The sequence below is a fragment of the Sus scrofa genome, chromosome 8 (assembly GCF_000003025.6).
Source record: "Sus scrofa isolate TJ Tabasco breed Duroc chromosome 8, Sscrofa11.1, whole genome shotgun sequence".
In the NCBI taxonomy this organism is placed as follows: Eukaryota; Metazoa; Chordata; class Mammalia; order Artiodactyla; family Suidae; genus Sus; species Sus scrofa.
The window spans coordinates 1,927,700-1,946,577 of NC_010450.4; the positions used below are offsets into that span (position 1 = coordinate 1,927,700).

The window sequence follows — 18,878 nt, forward strand, 5'->3', positions numbered from 1 at the left end:
CCCAGACGCTCGGGAGGCAGCCCGCAGGCTCCTGTGGTTCTCCAGGTCGCAGAGCTGGGCGGGCGTCAGCGCCTCACGGGGAGCGGGCTGCAGGCTGACCAGTGGGCCCTGTGTGACTGGGCCAGGCCCTGGGCTGCTTGCTGGGGGCCCCCATCACCTGGTTTCAGACCATCTCTGGGGGTTCAGGAGACCGTGCGTGAGTTCCAGGCCCTGTTGACGGAGCCTCTCTGGTTTGGCTGTCAGTAGAACCGAACGGCTTGGTTTTGTTTCAGGAAAGGAGAAGATCAGCCCAGGCAGAAGCTCCGACCCCAGCCCTGCCGCCCCCGACAGCGAGTCTGTGATTGTGGCCATGGAGCGTGTGTCTGTTCTCTTCGACAGGTAGGAAAGCGCCTGGCCTGGCTGGGAGCTCCGGCCAGGAGCCACTGCACACACACACGCCCGCTGCGCTCAGGCCCGCCTGCTTCCTCCTGCGCCGCGCTGCCCTGGGGGTCTGCGCTGGGGGCGGGCCTAGCTTCTTGCCACCTGGGTCGGAGTTGACTGGCTCCAAGGCCGTGCCAAGCGCTTGCCTGTCTCCTGAAGGCAAGGGGCAGTGCCTGCAGTGCGGTGGTGTCGGGAGGGGACGGAGCCTGACGGCTAACAGCGAGGGCCGTTGGGCTGCTGCCTTTTGAGAGAGGAGCTCTGAGCTCGGAAAGCACCTCGGGGGGAGTCTTGGGGAGACCGCCATGCAGACTCTTTGGGAGCCTCTGTTCACAGCCTACCTGGCACGCGTGTGCCCTCTTGTCCAGGAGGGCTGCACTTGCCAGAGCTACAGGGTGGGCTAGGGCCCCGTTAGGCTTGTTCTCCAGGACGGGGCCTTGGGGAAGCCAGGTCTGCACTGCTCAGCCGGGTAGCAGGAGGCGTCTGGCTTTTCACAAGAGCACACTGAGCAGGCCTTGGGCTGCACCTGCCTGGCCAGCTGAGGTGTTCTGAGGCTGAGCGCGTCTGCTCTGTACTGGATTTGCAAGGGAGCCGTGGCAGGCACTCCTCTTGCCTCATGTCCACAGCGGGCAGCGGAGCCCCCATTCTGGCCCCGTCCCTGAGGGGCATGTGCGCCAGTGCTTGTAGGTAAGGTAAGCACTGCAGCCGGCGCAGTGCCAGCGTTGAGCCTGACCACTCTCCCAGAACGCGGGCAGGGGGACACCAGGCTAGCAGAAGCTGACTGTCGGTTGCGGGTGTCGTCCAGAGCAGTGGCCTGGCCTGTGCTGGGCAGCAGCTCGCACCTGCGGGAGGGTGGTTTGGGCACTCGGGGACCAGTTTCTGGGTCACTGCAGTGCTTTTCAGCCAAATGTAGCTTTTCTATACGGTCATCCCCCAGTACCCACAGGCTTGGTTCCAGGACCCCCATGGACACCACAGTTGGCTGGTGCTCGAGCCCCTTGTAGCAAACGGTGCGGCACAGTCCGCCTCGGTCTGCGGGGCCCGCGGGCCCGTGTTCATTCAGCCAGCCGTGGGTCGAAGTTTGGGTTTGGAACCACGGGTACGAGGGTCAGCTGTGTGTGATGGGGTAGTGGCCTGGGTGCGTGATGGCTGCTTTCCTGCATCTGGAAGGACAGTGCCTGGGGTGCCAACTGGAGGATGGGGACAGAGGGGCAGGAGGGCACACCAGGGACAGGTCAGGTGAGAAGAGGGGCCTGGCTGACAGCTGTGCCTCGGCAGCAGGCAGAAACACCGAGAACGACTGCCGACCAGCGCAGGTCCCGCGAAACCTCTCCTGTGAGGTCCCTGCTCCGAGCCACCTCTGCTTGTCTCTTCAAGGGCCCCCCGGCTGGGGAGCCCGGGCCTTCCCCCCGGGCGGGGCTCTGACCCGTGCCCTCCTTGCAGGATCAGAAAGGGGTTTCCCTGTGAAGCCAGAGTGGTGGCCAGGATCCTGCCCCAGTTCCTGGATGACTTCTTCCCGCCCCAGGACGTCATGAACAAGGTCATTGGGGAGTTTCTGTCCAACCAGCAGCCGTACCCGCAGTTCATGGCCACTGTCGTGTACCAGGTGAGGCCAGGACGGGGGCCCCAGCCCAGCCTTGTGGCCCCAGAGCTGGCGCTGACGGGTGGCCGGCCGGGCCGGCCTTCCCCACAGGTGTTCCAGACGCTGCACAGCACCGGACAGTCGTCCATGGTCCGGGACTGGGTCATGCTGTCCCTCTCCAACTTCACCCAGAGGACCCCAGTCGCCATGGCCGTGTGGAGCCTCTCCTGCTTCTTCGTCAGCGCCTCCACCAGCCCGTGGGTCTCGGCCATGTATCCTTGCCTGGCTCCCACGCCCACCACCCGGCACCCTTGTGTCGGCGTCTAGCTTTGCGTTAGTGCTGGAAGCCGAAGCCCTGCAGACAGGCCCGTGTCAGGACGGCACTCACCTGAAGCCAGAGAGAGGGGTGCGAGCAGGGAACACTGTGGGCAAGGGCCGGAGGCCGGGCGGAGTGTCCTCAAGCCGCTTCTCGTTATCCTTTGTCACGGGCTTCCTCTCCCCCTCTCGGGTAGAAGCTTAAGTGAAGATCCGGTTCCCTCCCCAGAAGGCTGGCTGCCGAAAGCGGGCGTTGCCCCTCGATCAGCCTTCCCCCAGGACCGACCGCAGCGCCTCTGGGCAGACGGCCGTCCTGGCCCTGACAGCGGGCCTGGGAGGGCGGCACGGCTCTGTGCTCGGCGGGCGGAGTGCTGGCACTGCGCGGGGAGCCGGGCCAGGTAAGTGCTGCCGAGAGGAGAGAGGAGCGCCCTTCATGGGGCTCTGGCTTCCCGCTGGCAGAGGCCGCCTGGCTGGAGGGGCTGGAGGGGGCAGCAGGAGCCAGGGTGGAGGCGGCAGGCGCTCAGGGCCGCCCGGGCCCAGACCTGGGTCAGGCGGGGCGCCCGGGTGAGGCCAGGCACGCAGCACTCTGCTCGCTCCCTTAACTGCGCTCCAGCCTCCCGCACGTCGTCAGCAGGATGGGCAAGCTGGAGCAGGTGGACGTGAACCTCTTCTGCCTGGTGGCCACGGACTTCTACAGACACCAGATAGAGGAGGAGCTTGACCGCAGGGCCTTCCAGTCCGTGTTCGAGGTGGTCGCCGTGCCAGGAAACCCCTATCACCGACTGCTGACATGTTTGCAGGATGTCCACAGGGTGGCTGCATGCTGAGGCCCACGCGGTGGCAGCGAGGCGGCGGGGACTTTGGGCCTGCCAGCCCGGTGGCTTGGCATCACGGGCTTCCCTCTGTGGCTTGGGGGCCGGGCGATGGCATCCTGCCGGCAGCGGTGCGGCTGCGAGCAGGGGTACATGCAGGAGGCTCTGGGGTTGAGCCCGAGTCCTCCCAGGGCAGGAGCAGCTGTGTCGCGAGCCCTCCGTGCCCGAGTCCATTAAATGCCAGTTAGCCAGGTGTTGATCTTCCTCCTCCTGTCCAGCCTGTTCCTTGGCACCAGGAGTTCTCTACTCTCGCAGGCTGGCCGAGGGCCCCTCTGCTGTCCCGCAGGCGGGCTTTGGAGCACACCCCTCGCGTCCCCGCGGCGAGGCGAGGGGGCCCGGGGTCTCGTCTGGGCCGGGCGGGGTGGCTGGGAGCACGACGGCCCGCACCGTTCTTCCCTGTCTGTCTTCTTCTCAGGATTTAAAGTTTAATTATATCAGTAAAGAGATTACTTTTAAGGTAACTTTCTATGCCCGTGTACAGTCTGTGCATTGCCAAGTCTGCTGCATGCGCGGCCTCGTGTGGCGGGCAGGCCTGTGCCCCTTCCTCTGCCGACAGCTCCCCCCTGCCCCCTCTCCTCTCATTCACATCTAGTTGGAGTTTAGGGAACGTTGGTGCAGGCCTTCTCCCCGGGGCACGGACGGCTCTCACAGTGCCCACCCCCCGGGCCCTCTGCTGACCCGGCCACAAGCAGCTGCTGTCGCTTCCCCGGCGTCCGTCCTGAGCTGGGCCACGGTCTGTCGGGCTGGCTGGTGGGCGTTGGGACCTGCGTCTCGTGTCTTCTCCGCATGTTGGGGCGCAGAGGTGTCCAGTGGCTTCGAGAGTGTAAGGGCGGTATTTGTCCCGACCCCTCAGGCAAGACAGAGCTCGGCGTCCTGGGAAAGACCCCAGCCGCTCCTCGGCCCCCTCCCCAGCTCAGCCCAGACGCGGCGCCTTCTTTCAGCTCAGGGGAGCGTGGGCCTGTGTGTGCGCCCCCAGCTTCTGCGCGGGGCCAGCCCGGGTTCTGGACCCAGAGGGCCAGATCACCAGATGCAGAGGCGGCCTGGGCTGCCGGGTGGCCCTGGCCAGGAGCCCCTGGGGCACTTAGGGTGGGCTCTCCATGTCCCCGGCGCAGCTGGTCATCCGGTCACCCTCGTGTTGGCCAGTTTGGTCAGAGCTCAAGTGCGGTCAGGTTTGGTGTTTCGTCCTAAGTGGAGGTGATGTGGATGCCGTGTCCCCAGGGCTGCACGGGGTCCTTGGGGCCCATGCGCCACCCTCTGTCTGTGCGACATCTCGCCACAGCGCACAGCCCGTCCCCAAAGGCCTTGGGGTCAGAGTGTGCGTGGGGCCAGGGGAGGCGGTGGGGGCCTCCTCAGAGCCGCCTCTGGTTTCCCACCAGCCTCCAGCAGAGGCCTCGCCGGGCCGGAGGGTGCCCAGTAGAGAGGAGTCTGGCCCGAGCAGGGCCTTGCCGGAGGGACGCCGACTGAACCAGACGTGAGGAAGTGACCGCTCTCCTGTTCCCTTTGGCCTCCCGCCTCTCACGCTAGCTCTTCCCGTCGGGCACCTGCTGGGATGTTTGCGAGCGCAGGAAGGTTCTAGAGCTGCTTCCCTTGCCGCCCCCCGCGTTCTTGGAGCAGCTCCGAGACGGGGGTGCTGCAGGCCGACGTGGTCCCGCTCGGGCTGTCGGCTCGTTAGCGGTAACGCTGTGCGTGTACAAGCGGGGGCGCGGCACTGGGCTCGGCTGAGTTGACTCGGCCCCTCGTCGACCGTGTGACCCGGAGCTGGGCTCCAGCCTCAGGCGCCGACCCGGAGACCCGCCTGTGCGCTGCCCACGTGCGTGCATTGGTGAGGGAGGTGGTTTCAGCCGGGCGAGCGTGTGAGACGCAAGGGCTAATTCTGTATCTGCAGACACGCCCGGCCGAGGAACGGCCAGGTCCTCGCGGAAGCCGACTTTCCCGAGCCCTGCCACGTGGTCCGCCGCGGGGCCTGGGGTGCTCGTTAAAACCCCGCTGAGGACTCGCCCACCTTGTCGGCTCCGCAGGAGGGGCTGAGACGGGATCTGGTTCTTGAAAGCCCCTGGCCGGCACCCTCTCGTTGCCGATTTTGTTGAAGATGTCTTTCGCTTGGTTGTCAGGTTCGTCTGGGAGGCGGGGTCCTGCTGGGAATCAGGACGTAGGAGTGAAACCAGGGTGGAGTTGGCCGCGACGCGCCTGCGCAGCCTGCCCCGGGCCTGCCTCCCACTGCGGCCCCGCGCTGCCCGGGCCTCCCAGGTGCCAAGGGCCCTTGGCTGTGCACCCACTTCTGCCGGCTCGAGCTCCCTTCGGAGGAAGGGGTGTGCTGGACACCCAGATGCTCAGAACGCAGCCCCAGGAGGCCTGCCGCACGCAGACCCACTTCGTGGCCGGGACGCTGCCAAGCCCTCGGGTGTGGGCACCGAGGGGGGCCCTGCTTCGGTTCAGGTGGGACGTCCCGAAGCGGGGTAGCCCCTTTGGGCTGCACCAGCTGTCGCACATGGTGTGCGCGGCTGGACTCTGCTTCCTCCCGACCCTGCGAGCATCTTTCCTGCCGGGTCCTCTCTGGGCCTCGTGGCCCTCCCTCCGTGGTCAGTGCCCGGCCAGCGGGAGGCCTGTCTGCTGGCGCGATGGGCAGGGAGCTGCAGAGCTGGGGGTGTGCGCGAGAGGGGTCAGGCTCAGCAGGGAGGAGCCCCGCTCCAACGGTGGTGACCACCAAAGGTGGTCCGGAAGGGCCAAGGACACTCTGCCCACCTGCTGTCCCTCAGCGTCACCCCACTGGGGGCGTCTGGTCCTGGACGGTCACCACAGTGTTTGTCATTGTCAGTGGGTGACCTCTGGCTTTGGAGGGTTGTAGCCGAAGGTGGTTTGGCTCTGAGCTAAGTGGGGCCACTGCCCGTGCCTGCTGCCTCGCGCATGGCAGAGTGGCTTTCGGCAGGGTTTGAACTCGTACTGTGCCATTGCTGTCCCCCACCCCTACCCCCGGTCGCCGCCTCGCTGGGAGCCGGCAGGGCTGTGAAGGGCACGTCCCGGAGCCTGGCCCAGACCTGTTTCTGAGAGGAGAAAGAGGGTCTGACGTGAGATGTCTATTTTAATTTTTTAACTGCTGCAAACATTGTACATCTGAATTAAAGGAAAAAATTAAACCACGAGTTGCTGTGTGAGGTCTGCTTTGCTTATGGGGGAGCAGAGGCTGCTGTCCCTGGGCCTGGGCGGGCACTTACTGCGAGGGCCCATGGACCACAGCGCAGTGGGCCTCCTGCCCAGCGCTCGTGGCTGCACAGCCTACAGTGGTTACGTGTTGGACTCTCCCAGGGCCCTGGAGGGTCGGCCAGAACTGGCCCATGTTATAGGGGGCCCGTGGGGGCACCACCTGACTTTAGAGCCCCTCGCGGCCCGGCTGGCCCTTCCGCCTCGTTGGCCGCGGTGGGCTGGCAGTGCCGCCCCATCCATGTGAGCTGGTAAGTTCTTCCTGCCCGCCACACCAGCTCCTGCTGGAAGTCTCCACTCAGCGGATCGGGCACCGTGGCAGGCGGTGTTGTGGTGACCTTGGCACCAGTGGTCCCCAACCAACCTGCAGAGACAGACCCTAGGCTGGGGGCTGCTGGAGCAGGTGTTTCCCAGCGTCTGCCAGGTTCCTGGTTCTGGAGTGTTGACCGGCAGCCCGGCCCCTGCCCTTGGGTGGTGGCCGTAGGACCCCACGGGCCTGTAGACGCAGCTTGTGACTCGTGCTGAAGGCATGGCCGCTGTTGGCAGGAAACTGCTTGGAGAGTGTTTGGCTGCTGGGCCTTGGGGGTCAGGCCACCCGGGTCCCTTCCACCTGAGTTGCTCTAAACATTTGAGGAGAGCACTCAGCCTCCTCCGGTTTATCCCCTCCGACGGCCCCAGGGCCCCCGACACCTCACCCTCAGGGCCACCTCAGCGCTGCCCGCCCCTCCCAGGCCCAGGTAGGGACAGTGGACCCTGGCTGGCACGCCTGGCCTGCCAGAAAGAAAAGGGCACCTGGAAAGAAGCAGCAGCCTCACCAAGGTGAGACCTTCCTTTCTTGATGCCCCTGCTCCTGACCTGGCACCTGGTGCCCAGCCCATGCCTCGCCCAGGGCCTGTGGGCACAGAGCGGGGCTCGCTCTGTGGAGGCACCGAGCCTCGGGGGGCCGTGAGCGAATCTAGCGCTTCCCGAGCTTTGGGCTTCAGTCGCCTGGCTTCTCCGTCTGTCAGCTGGCTCACCCCCACAGGGCTCCACCTGCCGCAGCCACGTCCCCTGGGGGCCTGGCCTTCCCAGGCCTTCACCCCGACTGGGCGGGAGGAACTGCTGGCCAGGCTCCACTCCCCTGAGGCTGAGGCCAGAGCCGGGCCTGAGCTCCCATGGACGCAGGGGAGTGATGGTGGTGCGGGCACAGACCACCACCCCCGGCGCCAGGACAGTCCATCCTCCTGGGCTACCCGCCCGCTGCCCCCACACGCCGCCTCCCTGCCTGCTCCCAGAGGCGCCACAGCTCCTAGGGTTGCCCCTTCCTGCCCTGGGCTCCCGCCTTTGCAGACCCAAACTGAGCCCTGACCCCCGCTTCCCCCTGTGGGTGCTGCTGGCCACCCAGCCCCCCACCCTCTGCCTCCCCCTCCCGCAGAGACTGAGCCATGCAGTTGTGCCAAGGTATGGAGCACCCCCAAGCTGGGACAGATGGGGCCATGCAGCTGCCCTGCCTCCCTTCCTGCCTCGCTTCTTGTCCTTGGAGACCAAGAGCAAGGCTCTGCTGCACGGGTGTCCCCATGGCTCCTGTCCCCAGCGACGGTTGGAGCCCAGCCTTTCCCCTTGACCCCCTGGACCTGTCAGCTGTGGGACCACACAGGCGTAGATGGCTCCTCTGGAGCCACCCGGCTGCCAGGGCCCTGGGCACAGGCAGCTCTTGGAGGCTTTAGGACCGGCTGTCCTGGTGTTGCCCAGGTTGGGACCCCAGGGCAAGGGCGTTTCCCGGCAACCATTCACCAGCCCTGGCCACGCCAACACGCCAGCCCTATCCAAAGGCGGGGGTGGGGGTGGGGAAGCAGCTGTGCCCTCCGCGCACCAGTTCCGTGTCTAGGTTGGTCTGTTTCCCCCACCACCACCCCTGGGTGGTGAGGACAGAGGCTGCAGTGGGCGTGACCGAGTTACCTGTTGAGTCGATGGAGCTGGGTTTGAGGCTCTGGGCTGGCTCTGCCTCGAGCCCCTGCCCCATGTGCCAGGATACACTGAGGAGCCCTGCTCTGCCCTTGGAGTCGTGGGTGGGGAAGGTTCTCAGGCCGAGCCGAGAGCCAGCACTCAGGACACTTGGGGAGGGAGTCGGGGCAGGGCCGTCCTGGAGGAGGGGGCCTTCCCATCACTCATTCACTCTGCAGACACCACTGAGCGCTCTGGGCCAGGTCCCCAGGCCTAGAGAGCAGCAGCTGTGAGCCTGAGAGGTGCCGTGTGGCCAGGCGTGGTGTCCCCGTGTCCCCAGTTGACCTCTGAGACCCAGAGAAGGAGGACCTTCTACAGGCAGCAGACGGCAGGGCCCAGCCTTGACCGGGAACGCTGCTGCCCCGACCAGCTGCACTCCCAGTTCTGGCTGCAGCGGGTGTCAGGGCGAGCCCGGGGCCCATGGGTGCAGGGTGGGGGCACTTGGGCGGAGACTGAGGGCCGCCTCCCGTCCCAGGTCGGCTCCCCGGTCCTGGGGCGCCTCAGAGCAAGGCGCTCCTCGCCACATTAGTGCCCAGGAGGGCACTCTGCCAACAGGAGCTTTGCAGCCTGGGCTCCATGAGTCCTTTCCTGAGTCCAGGCCCAGCAGAATCCCGCCATGCCAGGAAGGGGCACAGTCAGGCCTGCTGGGCCGTGGGCCTGGGGGTAAGGCCCCACGTGGCCATCACAGCCCGTCCAGCAGGTGTGAGGGCTCTTGCTGGCAAGCTGCCCACTTGAGATATATCTTAAAATCTTTCAATCCTGATGTCTTTAGGCGGCACCTCTTTCTGCAGCCCCCACAGACTACAGCACTCTGCGCTCCTGTCCGGTCCACTGGCCAGCCGTGGTGGCACCTGGGTCCCTATCCCCAGCCTGGCTCTCAGGCCCACCTTTGCTGCCCTGCCCCCTGCACAGCCCCACCGCCTCTCCCTGCCAGCCCCCAGAGCTCCGGGCAGTGTGGCCTCACCCCCTCCGGCCGGGCTCTTCCGTGGTGCCTGCCTTTGTTCCATGGGGCCCTCCCAGCCTGGCTGGTGCTGGGGGTCAGTGTCCCCGTCCCCTGGCCCTGGCCGTCAAGCCATTAGGACTGAGCCTCAGGCAAGTGCTTGGAAGAGGCCTGCTGAGGCCACATCGTCCAAGGTCAGCGTTGAGGGCCTCCCAAGAGAATGGGAGCCGTTACCCAGGCCGGCAGCAGCTTGCACCGGCTGTGCTGTGTGCGCCCCTGCCCAGGACCAGGGGCAGAGGGGGCGTGACAGCGTCTTCCACGGGGAGCAGCCAGGCCACGTGCAGCACAGCGGCAGACCCAGCCCTGTCCTGCCTGCCTGGGGTCAAAGCCCAGAGGGTGACCTCACCTCTCTGTCCCTCGGGCTCTTCATCTGTAAAATGGCAATGACCCCAGTGCCAGTGGCCCTCACAGAAGTACCGCGACCACCGAAGCTGGAGCACCGTGGGCAGCGCTCAGAGTGCCTCTCACCACTGGCGCCTCTGCAGGTGTCCTTACCCCAGGGCCACGCAGCTGGGAAGGGAAAGCGGGGCTGGCTCAGGGCAGCTCCGCTTGCAGGAGGGGAGGGGAGGGGCACAGTGGAGCAGGAAGACTGCAGCGGGGGGCGATGCCGGGCAGGGTCGTGAAGAACGGACAAGTCTGCCCGGAAGTCCGAAGGCAGATCCACGCGAGCTCCTGGGAAGGAGGGAGGCCACGTGTTCGGTTCTTTGTTCAGCCTGGCTTCGCCAAACCCTTTTCTCTGGGGCCCTGGGGGCGCAAGGAGCACCCCACCCAGCCAAGGGGACGGGGCGGGTCTGGGTGTGGGTGGCGCGGGCTTGGGGTTGTCGGGGCTGCAGTCGGGGTGCCCAGGGCGGGCTGGACACACGCTGCCTGCTCCCAGCCACTCTCCGGCTTTAAGAACTGCACTGGCTCCTCGGCCCACCCACATCCCCCAGGCCGGCAGGCAGTCTGCCCACAAGGAGGGTGCAGGCTCACGGGGCCTGAGCCAGGGGTCTGCTCCCCCCAGCCTGGCGGTGTAAGTGTGAGCGTGTTGGCCAGAGCCAGCGGGGCATCTCGGGTGGTGGGTCTTGGCACGCCCGTGTGTCTCTGAGGGTCTCTGGGGTGTGTTCCTGGGTCTGTCTCCCCCAGCCGTGTCCGCCTCTGCCCTCCACCTCTCTGCCTGCTCCCCCACCTCCCTCTTTGTTTGCCCCCAGCCCCCCTTCTGGACCCTCCCTGGGCCCCGTGTGAGCCGAGGCGGGGCTGAGGGGGGCTGCGGCCTGGATCCCACTTCGAGAGCCCAGTCTGCCCGGTGGAGATGCTTGGCTGGGGCCTGGGCTGGCCAGCCTGGCCGCCCGGCTGGGGCGGGAGGCAGGGCCGGGAGCCTGGGCCGCCGGTTTGGGGCCCGGCCCGCTCACTGCAATATTGATGGCCCGTCAGGGTGGCCCTGATTCCTGCGCTTTCAGTTAAAAGGTTTCTGTTGTTGTAGCTTATGCAGTTGCTCTGTTGCTATGGAAACGTGACATCAAAATGACGTTTCCCGTTTAAAAGCTTTTAACTAAATTCCTGCCTGTCAGATGTAGGCCCCATTTTGAGCGAGGAGCTGCCTTCCGGGAGCGGGGCTCCCACCGAGGTGCGCGGGCCCCGGGCGGGCGGCCGGCCGCGCGCGCGCGCTTGCACCCCGCGGGTGCCCCTGGCATGGCGGCGGCCGAGGTGCCCGGCTACCTCCCGTCCCCCCAGACGGAGAAGCACCGGCGGGCCCGCAACTGGACGGACGCCGAAATGCGCGGCCTCATGCTCGTCTGGGAGGAGTTCTTCGACGAGCTGAAGCAGACCAAGCGCAACGCCAAGGTGTACGAGAAGATGGCCAGCAAGCTGCTGGAGATGACGGGCGAGCGCCGGCTGGGCGAGGAGATCAAGATCAAGATCACCAACATGACCTTCCAGTACAGGTGGGCCGCCCCTCGGGCTTTGTGTGGGCGCCAGGGCGGGGCTGGGGCCCATCCGCCCCCCCCCCCCAGGGCCCCGTCGGCCCAGGCCCCAGACCCTGCAGCAACTCCCGCCCGGCCGCCCAGGCCTGGCCGCGCTCCCCGGGGCGGTGGGCGCTGCTGCGCGCGTGGGGACCCAGGCCGGGGCGCGGGTCCAGCTGCCCTGACGCGCTGTCGTCCTCGGCCTCCCCGAGCCTCCTGTGATGGCAGCGCGGCCCTGGCCTCGGGCCGGGAGGAGGCGCGGAGGGCTCACGTGGAACCCCCAAGGGCCCAGGAGGGTCCCCTCCCTCCAGGAGGCCCCCTGCTTCCGCCCCGTCGTGCGCTGGGCGCCCTGGCCTGGCCGGCTCAGGAGGACTGCGGGGTCAGGGCCAGCACGCGGCCCGGGTGGCGGCAGCTCCGGCCTCCAGGACGGAGCCGTGTGGCCCCACGTGCCCAGGCCCATCCACAGAGGGTCACAGGCAGGGCAGAGGTCACGGGTGTGCAGTGGGTCACGAGTGCGGGAAAGTCAAGCAGGAGCCGGGCTGTGGGGGGAGCAGTACCCGGAGCAGGGGCCCTTGGGAGCCCATCCGTGTTCTCGGGGGGTGGGGGAGCGTCCTGGGAGGCAGGTCCCGGTCCATGCGCCTCCTGGTCCTCCTAGTGGCCACCAGGGTCGGGGGACAGGTCAGGCCAGGGCTGGGTGTGAAACGGGGCCAGCAGGTTTGCCTCGGGTGCTGGGAGCCGCTTCTGGGGGTGAGAGCCCCCACCACCACCACACACCCCCCAGATCAGGCGGGAGTGGTCTGTGTCCCAGCCTGTCTGCAGCCTGGGGACGTGCCGGGCTCCCAGGCCCTGGACCCCAAAGCTGTTTCACCTGCGTCCGTTCGGCAGTTTTTGGCCCTTGGAGGAGCGGGTCCTGAGCCTGCCCGTCCAAGGGCCCACTTCTGACCTGCAGCCTCGGCCCCGCCAGGCCCGGGAGGGGGGAAGAGGCAGCTGCTGGGGTCCAGAGGCGTCAGAGTCACCCAGTAAAGGACGTGAGAGTCCGGCCGCCAGCAGCTGCTGAGGGCCATCTGCAGATGCCCCGGGCCCTCGGCGCCCACGAGGAGGCTGCGGAGGTGACCCTGGCTGTGTGACCCGCCTCCTGCCTGACTCTAACTCATGGGCTCTGGTTGGTGTCTGGCCGGGTTATTCATTATTTATCCTGAAAGCTCTCTTCAGAATCCCAGGGGAGGGAGTCTGTGTCTGCTCCTGGGGGCATGTGGCTGAGGAGGCCCCAGGAGACGAAGGCGTGGCAGGCTGGGCCCCCCCCCAGCTCCTCCCCCGCCTCCCCCAGCTCCTCCCCTGCCTCCCCCAGCACCCCCAGCTGCTGCAGCCTCCCCCCAGCCCCCCAGCCTCCCTCTAGCCTCCCCCAGCCCCCCAGCCTCCCTCCAGCCTCCTCCCAGCCCCTTCAGCCTCCCTCCAGCCTCCTCCCAGCCCCAGCCGCTGCAACCTCCCCCCAGCCCCCTCAGATGCTACAGCCTCCCTCCCAGGCCCCCCAGCCCCCCAGCACCCCCAGCTCCCCCCAACACCCCCAGCCACTGCAGCCTGGGTGCTCGTTTATGAAGCTGCTCACAGCTCCCGCTCACGGAGGCGAAACCAAGACCAGAGCAGGAGAGGGACTTGCCGAGGCCACACAGCCCCGCGCAGGCCGTGGCTCTGGCTGGGTGCCTGGTTCTTTATCTCCCCCCCCACCCCCAGGAGAGGCTTTTAGTATTTCTCCCCGATGGCTTTTTGTATATTGAGGTGAAGGCTAAGGAAGCTGGCGGTGGCCTGGTTCCACGGAGCGCGTCCTGTGGTCCTGCCGTTCCGGGCCTTCCCGCATCGGGCCGGGCCTTCGCTCGTTTCTCCCAGGGGTGGGCTGGCCTGCGTGGGCGGACCGAGAGCCGGGGGAGCTGGGGCGGGGGCTGGCCCTGTGCTGGGGGTCCACGGGGCCCTCGGCCTGCTGGACGGCGCTCCTGCGGTCAGGAGGACAGAGCAGCCGCCTTCCCCGTGTGGCCCATCCTGCTGCCCTGGGCCTCACAGCCCTTTGCCAGGGGCCTCTCTCAGAGGGTCACCTCCTTATCTCCAGTGCCACGTGTGACCAGTGGCCACACCCCGGCAGGAACCCCGTATTGGGAGACAGGGGTCATTTGGCCTTGGAGCCCGAAGGCCTCCCCACGTCGGGAGGAGCCTGGGTGGGAACATGGGGCCGCAGGCTGAGGCTGAGGGGAGACCCTGGCTTCAGGAGGCAGAGAGCCCCACTCGCCCCACTCGCCCCACTGCGGCCTCTCTCGTGGCCTGGCCAGGCGGCCCAGCTGTCCTGCGGCCCCATCTCCCAGCCCCACCTCCCGGGGTCGGCTGAGGGCCCTGCAGGGGCGGGCAGGGTGCAGGGCCCGGGAGGGGCTCGAGCCCACCGGGGCAGAGGCATGTCGTGCAGACCTGGCCCGGGGTCTGAGTGGGGATGGGGGTGCGAGGCCGTGTGGGAGGGGACCTTCAGGCCCGGTCCCCCACCCCCGGCACCTTCGTCCCGAGACGACAGCTGCGTAGCTTGCTGTTTGCCAGGCCCCGGGCATTGTCTTCTTGCATCCTCTCAGCATCCCCATTTTATGGATGTGAAAAAGGAGGCCCAGAGAGGTTAGTGAACCTGCCCAGGGTCACACAGCAAAGTGGTGGAGACGAGACACAGACTTAGATCTGCTGGACACTGAGGGCCGTGCTCTTACCTCCTGGGGGTCTTGCTCCCCAGGGCGTCCTCTTTAGAAAAACATGTTTTTTTATGTTATGTTGTTTTATGTCGGCGTTAGCTATCACAGTGCATTTTTCCCATGTTTGTATCATACATTTTTTTATTGCTGGTTAACGTGTTCATTGCAGAGAGCTTAGAAACAGGGGAAAGGCAAAGAGGACCAGCCCTGATGAGCCCGGGCGCCCAGCACACAGCCTTGCTCACACCAGGCCCGGGCTCCCCTCTCAACATCTGCAGCCGTGTAGGTCCCGAGCCTGGCTGCTTTTCCGAGCCCAGGGTCACCTTGGCCTGGAGCCTCGCCGATGTTCGGATTTGTCTGGCCAAGAGTGGCTCCCCCCGACCCCGTGCCACGTGGCCCCTGGGCCTGGCATCCCCGGCGCCCCTCTGCCACGGGCCGGGCGAGCAGGGCCGGGAGCAGCTGTTTCTCACCCGTGGCTCTTGTGTCTCTCGTTTCAGGAAATTAAAATGCATGACAGATAGCGAGTCCGTCCCGCCCGACTGGCCCTATTACCTAGCCATTGATAGGATTCTGGCCAAGGTCCCCGAGTCCTGTGATGGCAAACTGCCGGACGGCCAGCAGCCGGGGCCCTCCACGTCCCAGACCGAGGCGTCCCTGTCGCCGTCCGCTAAGTCCGCCCCTCTGTACTTACCGTATAACCAGTGCTCCTTCGAAGGCCGCTTCCAGGACGATGGCTCCGACAGCTCCTCCAGCTTACTGTCCCTTAAGTTCAGGTAGTGTGTGCTCCCCCCCCCCGCCCCCACCGCCAGCGGGGAGGGGCTGGGAGCAGCGAGCGCGGCTGTCCCGGCCACCCCGGTGGCTGCGGAGGCCGAGCTGGTGTCACGAGCCTCCAGGGTCAGGGTGGCAGAGGCAGGCAGGCAGGTGCCCCGCAGGCAGGGCTGTCGTGTCCGCAGACGGCCGTCTGCTGACTCCGTCCCTGCTTCGCTGTGTGAACACCCGGATCTCTCTGGGTCTCCGTCTCCCTCTGTAACGTGGGGACAGGTCCCTCTGTACCGTGGGCACAGGCCAGGACCTCCTCCGAGGACGGCTGGGAGTGTAGCGGCCAGAACAGACTCTGGCACAGGGCCTGGCGCTCGGGGGAAGGCCGGGTGCCCCGACCAGGGGCCCTCCTGCCCCCTGGGCTTCTGGCTCTCAGGCTCCCCCCACAAGCAGACTGTGTGCCTGGGGGGTGCCCTGCTCCCTGGCCTCGCCCGGTCTCTCAACACCAGGGAGGGGGTGTCAGGCCAAGCCTCCAGGGTGTCCTCGGAGCCCGGCGGCAGCAGGCAGACTCAATCCCTTGGCTGCCCACGCTGACCCCACCTCAAGACGTTCCAGGGAGCCGGAGGAGGTGACCTTTGGGCTGGGCTTTCATGGGTGAATAGGAGTTGGCCAGAACGGGAAGAGAATGGCAAGAGCGTGGCTTTGAGCCGTGGCCCTGCCTCCCCTGAGCCCCGTCTCAAGTCCATCAGTGAGTGGGGGCGGGTGAGGAAGTCATCTCGGGGCCGGGGTCCCCTCCAGCCTGACACCCCCGATGTGGGGGGCTGCTGCTCGGTTTGTGCAGCGCCCCTTCCTCAGAGGGGACCTCTCGGCAGAGACCTAAGTCAAAAGTGCCTTTGCTTCTGGGAAGCCTGTGATTACCAGCAGTCATTTCCACGGATTGAGCCCGGCTCCCCGCTGACGGCTGCCCGGACGTTACACCAGGGCTGGGACGGGAGCCGTTCTCCCTCTTGGGTCCAAGCTCTGCCCTCCTGCCCTGGAGCTTGGCTAGGTCACGATTCTGCCCGGGCTGGGGGCAGGTAGGGCCTTGGGGCTGGTGGGAGGTGGCCATTCCCTGCCCCCCAGGGGCCTACCAGACCTGTGCTGCCCCGTCCAGAGCCCAGGCACGGCTGAGGGCCTGGCTGCCTCAGCTCCATCCAATGGAGGTTTGGTCCCAGGGGGTCCAGGCCTCCACGGCCCTACCTTCTGGGTGCCTGTCCCCTGCCAGCTCACCCCCAGGGCGGGCTGGCCCCACTCCCAGCTGCCGGGAGACAAAGGGGCCCAGGCCCTCCCTCTGGGACCCCAGGTCCCCCAACTGCCACCAGGCCGGCTGGGCCCCGTGGTCTCTGGCATCCCAGGAGGAGCCACACTGCCCAGCAGCCCCTCCCAGCCAGCCCTCTTCGTCCCTCCGGGGTGGCCCCTGCCCCCCATCTCACTGGGCCTGCGCTCCCTCCCGACGTGTGCGGACGGGGGGCCCAGCTCGCCAGGCCGCAGCCCCCGGGGGGCCGGTGGTGGCCGGGAGGGTGGGGCAGGGTCTGGGCGCAGGGCCAGCCGCCCACATGCCCGCGCTGTCCTTCCAGGTCGGACGAGCGGCCCGTGAGGAAGCGCAAGGGGCAGGGCGGCCACTTCCAGAGGAAGAAGCTGCGGCTGCTGGAGGCCATGCTCGGGGAGCAGCGCAAGCTGAGCCGCGCCCTGGAGGAGACCTGCCGCGAGGTGCGCCGCGTGCTGGACCAGCACCACCTGCTGCAGGTGCAGAGCCTGCAGCTGCAGGAGCGCATGATGAGCCTGCTCGAGAAGATCATCGCCAAGTCGGGCGTCTAGCCCCGGCCCCCGGCCCCGGGGCGCGCCGCCTCCTGCCCCTCCGAGGGGCCTCGCAGACCTCCAGGCCTCAGCAGCGGCACGAAAGCCCCTCCCTGGACACGCGGCCAGGACCCTGGGCCCCTGCAGGGTGCCTCCCGAGTGAGAACATTCCAGAATCTGCTCTTCTGTCTTGACAATCGAGAATCCTTGAAAGGGCTCTTGGAAGTAAAACTGCCTGGAAGCGGGGTGCACGGGCGGGGCTTGGGGGCAGCAGAGCAGCCAAGAGCTCAGAGGCAGGTGTGCCCTGAGACAGCCTCTGGGCCGGGAGACCCCAGCGGCCCGTCCGCCTTCCAGCCCCCCCGCTGTTCCCCTGCCTGGGCGGCGGGGCCCTGCTGCCTCCTCCGCAACAGCCCTAATAAAAGTGTGGACTCTGCTCCCGCGGCCGCCCTGTCCGGTTTTCCGGGCCAAGGGAGGGGACAGAACCCAGGCCTGGCCTCGGGGAGTGAGAAGAGCGAGGAAGCAGCAGCAGGTTGTGGAAGCGCTGGGCGGGCAGGACAGGAGAGGACGAGGACAAGGACAGGGCACATGGCCAGGAGCTGGCCGAACGCCAGAGCTAATCCTGACCCTAACCCCTAACCCCTAACCTCTAACCCCTAACCCCTAATCCTTAACCCTAACCTCTAACCACTAACGCCAACCCTAATCCCTAATCCCAACCCCAACCCTAACCCCTAACCCTAACCCTAACCCCTAATCCCTAACCCCAGCCCGCTTAGGCACTCCCACTAGAAAAGCCCGGATCCGAGTCTGGGAGGGAAGGGGCCTGGGTGGATGCAGCCAGAGCTGCCACAGGCGGGAAAGCCCTTCCAGAAGCCCCTTGCCCGGTTCCTCTGAGTCCCGGCTCGGGCTTTGGGCACTGGCTGCAGAGGAAGCCCGCCCAGTGTGACTGAAAGAAGGCAGGACCGGAGGCCTGGGTTACGTTCATTCGGGGTCTTGCTGGGGACCAGGGCCCGGGACCCAGATGCTCAGTGGCTCCCAAGAAGCTATTTGGGGATGGGGTGGGGAGGGGGGGCTGCCCTTCATGGAGTCTGGGGGCGAGTCCTGAGGACGCCTCAGTGAGGGAGCACTGCCCGTCACAAGGACCAGACGGCTGGCTTTGCTCTGTCTGGGAAGCACCGGGTTCATTAAACTCCTTTCTGACACACAGCCACCCGCCTGTCCGGGCCCGTCTGTCCAGAGCACAGAGCACCCATCGGCATCTTCGCTCCCTCCACCCGGGCGCCCTCTGGGGTCTGTGGGCCAGCGTCTGCGTGGTCCATCCTCGCAGCAGAGATGCCGTGTCACTCACTCTTCCACAAGGAGTGTCTAATTCACCCCTGAGCCGGCACATTGCTGCCACGCACAGGGTTTGAGGGTCCATCAGGGGGCTTGTGGTTTAGAAGAGCCCCCTCCAGCTACTGCTCAATCAAATGTGGGTTTTTTGTTGTTGGGGGGGTGGAAGCAGGGGTCTAGCCAGGAGGCTGCCACTGTCGCCCTGGTATGACAGCCACCAGCTCATCCAACCCTCCAGAGGCCCTTGAGGTCAGCCGGGCAGTAACCAGGACTGGCCCCCACCCCCACTCCCAGTGATGTGCTATGGATTCAGCCCATCCTGCTCTGGGGCCGAGGGGTGCCTGCTGGCTGATCCCCGGCTCTGCAGTGTGTGTGTGTGTGTGTGTGTGTGTGTGTGTGTGTGTGTGTGTGTGTAACTTGCCCATCTCCGTGGTGGAAATATTCCCACAACACCAGCTGCCAGGTGTGCACAGCCAGCTCCCGCACCTGCTGCAGAGACGGGGCACCTGGAGGCACCTCCTGTTGACCTCAGTTCGGGGGCTGCCTTGGCGAGTTCCCAGCTCTTAGAGGAGACAGCAGCACCAGGAACCATTGGCGTAAGCGACCAGGGGCCTTGCTGGGCTGGCCTGTGAGGGTCTGCACTGACCGCCCATGGGCAAGTGACCCCATCAGAGGGTGGTCACACCCAGGCGTCCCCCAGGGGGTCACGGATGGAGGCCTGAAGCCCCTTCTTCACCTTAAACGTCTTTGCACATTCCTAGACTTAGGCTAGTCTTTCAGAAACAGAAGGTGTCAGTTACAACATGTAATTTTGCATTTTTGCAATTGTGTTTAGAGGTAGTTTGGTCTGCTTTCCTGTCCCTGCCGTCTCCATCAGAGTCCGTGATTGAAGCTATTTCTGCGTCCACGGCCGAATCAGCACAT

At 66.4% G+C, this 18,878-nt stretch overlaps 2 protein-coding genes across 6 annotated transcripts in view; both read left to right on the forward strand.

Moving 5' to 3' along the window:
• HTT (huntingtin) overlaps positions 1–6,303 on the forward strand; it is a 124,235-nt gene extending 117,932 nt beyond the window's left edge. For 2 of the 5 annotated variants that reach the window (XM_021100445.1, XM_013978501.2), the window contains 4 exons: positions 273–378; positions 1,861–2,023; positions 2,111–2,271; positions 2,928–3,647. In XM_021100445.1, the coding sequence (XP_020956104.1) occupies positions 273–378; positions 1,861–2,023; positions 2,111–2,271; positions 2,928–3,141 (644 nt within the window). In that variant the 3' untranslated portion in view covers positions 3,142–3,647. 5 annotated transcript variants of the gene reach the window in all.
• On the forward strand, positions 7,261–17,055 carry MSANTD1 (Myb/SANT DNA binding domain containing 1). Its single transcript, XM_013978508.2, has 6 exons — positions 7,261–7,329; positions 8,648–8,842; positions 9,592–9,852; positions 10,892–11,292; positions 14,525–14,800; positions 16,403–17,055. Exons 1-6 carry the CDS (start codon positions 7,261–7,263, stop codon positions 16,641–16,643), a joined length of 1,443 nt encoding a protein of 480 aa, XP_013833962.2. The 3' UTR covers positions 16,644–17,055.